Source organism: Aquarana catesbeiana, linkage group LG06 (assembly GCF_042186555.1).
Source record: "Aquarana catesbeiana isolate 2022-GZ linkage group LG06, ASM4218655v1, whole genome shotgun sequence".
NCBI classification, from domain to species: domain Eukaryota; kingdom Metazoa; phylum Chordata; class Amphibia; order Anura; family Ranidae; genus Aquarana; species Aquarana catesbeiana.
The window spans coordinates 118,310,667-118,314,588 of NC_133329.1; the positions used below are offsets into that span (position 1 = coordinate 118,310,667).

At 40.9% G+C, this 3,922-nt stretch overlaps 1 protein-coding gene across 1 annotated transcript in view; it reads right to left on the bottom strand.

The window, feature by feature from the left end:
- Positions 1 to 940: 940 nt before the first annotated feature.
- Positions 941 to 3,922, bottom strand: part of CHST12 (carbohydrate sulfotransferase 12) — a 32,747-nt gene continuing 29,765 nt past the window's right edge. Inside the window, exon 2 of the mRNA XM_073636718.1 lies at positions 941 to 2,736. Coding sequence (XP_073492819.1) covers positions 1,393 to 2,655 — 1,263 coding nt within the window. The 5' untranslated portion in view covers positions 2,656 to 2,736 and the 3' untranslated portion in view covers positions 941 to 1,392. The remainder of the gene's footprint in view (positions 2,737 to 3,922) is intronic.

A 3,922-nucleotide genomic window follows, 5' to 3' on the forward strand; every position in this document is an offset into this window, starting at 1 on the left:
TCCCCGCAGCGTCACTTCAGCCGGAAAGACGTCATCGGCTGGACCGGAAATGGCCTCAGCACGCCGCCCTCGGCTTCTTCAGACGATCTGGAAGCCACGGCTGACCACTCAGAAGGTCAGTGCACTGCACCACATACACAAGGACAGGGTTTAGCCTCCTACCATGGCTGCCCTCGGGACTAGGAGGCTAAACCCTGGTAGAGACATCCCCAAAAAGACTTGCAGCTGTAATTGCAGCGAAAGTTGGTTCTACAAAGTATTGACGGAATACAAATGCCCCCCACATTTTTCACATATTTAATTCGTAAAAAATTTTGAAAACCATTTATCATTTTCCTTCCACTTCACAATTATGTGCCACTATGTGTTGATCTATCACATAAAATCCCAATAAAATACTTTTACATTTTTGGCTGTAACGTGACAAGATGTGGAAAATTTCAAGGGGTATGAATATTTTTCAAGGCACTGTATTTTTGGTAATGGCGGCGATCATCAATTTTTAGTGGCATTGCGGCGGACAGATCGGACACCTAACACTTTTTTTCGCACAGCCGGGCTGCCTTGCCACAGTAAATGTGCGGAAGGCGGTCCAGAAGTGGTTAAACCAAGAAGTAGATTGGTTTCCATTTGATTAACAAACCCTAATTAAAACAATAGTATTCTCCATATTTTTAATGACAGATTTCCTTTAAATTGGAACAGCTGCCAAAAATGTAGAAATAACTTTTTCTGTCCCTACTGGGGATGATTCCCCCAACCTTCCTATTTGGAAATAGATGTCACTGGGACAGGAAGGAGAAAGGAGAAATCTCATCAGGTTTACATAAAAAAAAAAAAAAAAATTTATATATATATTTATTTATTAATAATAATACGGTGGTCCTAATGCCTCCTCTCTCTATCCGAAAGAAAATCTGGCTTGGGTGTCACAAATACATTTCCTTAACTGATAAATATTGTTCAGGACCCACAAAATAAAAACACATTAGTCTGATTCAATAGCCATCTTCTACTTTACTCCATCAGGTACTCGTTGCACACAGCTTTAAATAGTTTAAATAATATATTAATTTATAAAATAACAGTAAAAAGCATCTGAGAACTCTGCCTGAGAAGGTAGGTCTGCAAAGTAAGTTTATTGCCCCACTTATTTATTTTTTGTTTAAAATGTAGAATTTAAAAAAAAAAAATTAAAAAAAAAAAAAAATCCTCCTTTAAAAATGTTCCATCGCAATAAACCATAAATGAGAGTTGTGAAATCCCTTGTTGAGCATGAAATGTAAAGTAGAGAAACTTGTAGAAAATATTTTTTCCCATTCCAGGAAAACCTGACAAAAGGCAGACAAACATTGTTCATTTTTGGTATTGAAAATATTCTCTTTGACCGTTTCATACATTTAGAAGGTTTTCTGGTTTAGGGTATCCAAAAAGAACAAAGTCTGGTTCATATAGTTTGTAGAGCTTTTGTCTCCATTCAAGAGGGATTTTGGAGAACCAGTCCTCCTCCCAGCTACTAGCAGTTCTGTTCCGATAACTGGGAGGAAACTGGAAGAGGGAGTCTATGTTTAACTGCTGTAAAAGTTGAGATGCATCTTCATCAAGAGTCTCCAACTTGCCTATGAAATCATAATCAATCTGGCATGGATGACAAAGGCGGTAAATTTGGCGCCAGTGTTCGTTGAAAGGCTGCTGTTCTTCAGTTCGGGGATCTAAAAGATACTGAATAAACTGAGAGAAAGATGGTTTGGCTCCTGAAGAAAAGGCTTCTCCTGCATTAGTGGGAACACTGGATCGGTTGGAGAAGCGGGTTAAGATGGGTATAGCGAAACTTCGGTAGAAGTCTTCATTTTCAAGCTCAAACTTACTGCGAAAGGCAGAGATAAGACGAACGAAAGGATCTCGTACAAAGATAAATTTGGTGTATTTTTTCAATTTGATCTTCATCATGTGCCTAGAGAACTTCCCATACCTTCGCCAGAACTTGTTAAAAGTTAGATGACTACTGCTATTGTGGACATCCTCCCGGGGAATAAGTAGGGGGTCTTGGTAGGGAACACCCTTTCTGTCCAAGAGACTCTCACTCAAGACAATCATTACCCGCTTCCAGTTGGTACAGGCTACTTTTGGAACGTAGCAATAAATAACACCATGTCGATCATCCACGATTAGGTGATCCAATTCCTTGTTGGGAATGTCATCAAACTCCCGATTCTTCGTCGGGTAATTGAAGCTCGAATTGCCACATAATGTGTGCAAAATTAATTTTCTCTCCTGCTGCACCCGTTCCTGATCTTGCACAGCCTCCTCAAGTTTTGTTTTAGAAGACCAGTCATAGCCCCTAACATTTTCCTCCAAGCTATTTGGCCCTTTCAAGGTCTCTTTTTCACCCTTTGCGCTTTGAAAATCATCCTTTGTGGTTGCAAAGTTAAGAAAGCCATCCAAAAACCTGTCAATGTCAGAGGCATGTTCATTTTCTGTGGTTGGAGAGGTTGTTGTATGCTCCCCACCTGAGTGTGCAGGGAAGGATTTGGAGAAGGAAGTGTGAAGATTAAAATTGGCTGTTCCAACATTGTCCCAGTAAACGATGATGAAAAGGATCATAAAAACAGAACCCAGTACCACCACCAAGCAAAACAGGCGTGATTTAGTCATTCTTGTGCAAACTGTTTGTCGAACGTCTTGTCACAATGCTTTCACAACGTGGTTCCCCATTCTGAGTCTGATGGAATCAACCTGGAAAACATGAATTTATGTTATCTCTATTGGCAATGATAATGTAACAAATCACACATTGCAAATGCAATCAAAGAGAAAGTAAACGGTTTTTGAATGCATATTCAAAACTATACATTTTCCCTTAGCCAGCTTACTAAAAATATTTTTTTTTTCCGGAAAAAGTGTTTGAAAAGGCAAAAAAAAGAAAAAAAAAAAAACACAATCATGTCATACTTACCTGTCCTTTAAAATCCCCATCTCCCATAATCTCCCCCTCAAGAGTTACATGGGAAATACCCTTTTTATAGGAGTACCAATACTTTTCCTCAAGTACTCAAGTACTCATCAACACCAATTATCGATACCTATTCCTATTCCCCCCCCCCCCCGCGCTGCAATTTGAACCCATACAAAATGAATGGGCTCAAATCGCACTGCAAAAAAATTCACATTTGATTTGAACAGAAATGCGGTACGATTCTTGTCGGAATCACATGCGGTTCCCCCTACCGCTCCTGTGTGAACCCAGGCTGACGTCACTATGACAAGCCTGGGTTGTCACAGAAGCGGTGCAGGAAACCGCATGTCTTTCAGACAGGAATCGCACCACATTCTTGATCAAATCACATGCGATTTTTGCAGTGCAATTTGAGCCCATTCATTTTATATGGGCTCAAATCGCAGTGCACGTAAAAGTCATTGGTTTTAGGTATTGGAGCATTTGAACGAGTACAAGTACTTGTGCAAATGCTTAGTACTGACACTGGTACAATCCTATTGCTGAAGTAATAAGTACCGAATGTGGTTTATCTAGCTTCAAATTCCCGTGTAATTGCAAAAGCACCCAAAACTACAATATCCATAATTGTAAACAGGACACACTATAAAAACCTTCACAGCTCTTAAAGAGGAAGTGAACTCTGATGGGTTTTACTTCCTTTTTATTTCCCTGCAAAGGTAAAGCATAATGGGCTACTGTGCATCACATAGTAGCCCATTATGTGTTACTTACCTGAAACCGATGCCTGCGATGTCACCGCTGTCCCCACTAGCAGCGAGCGTCCATCTTCGCCCCTCTTCCTTCCGGGGCTGCGAACTCCAGCTCTGTGACTGGCCGGAGTCGCGTGACGTCACTCCCGCGCATGCACGCTGGAGCCGCCAGTCACGGCATGACCCCCTTTAGAAACGGCACGATCTGCCCTTT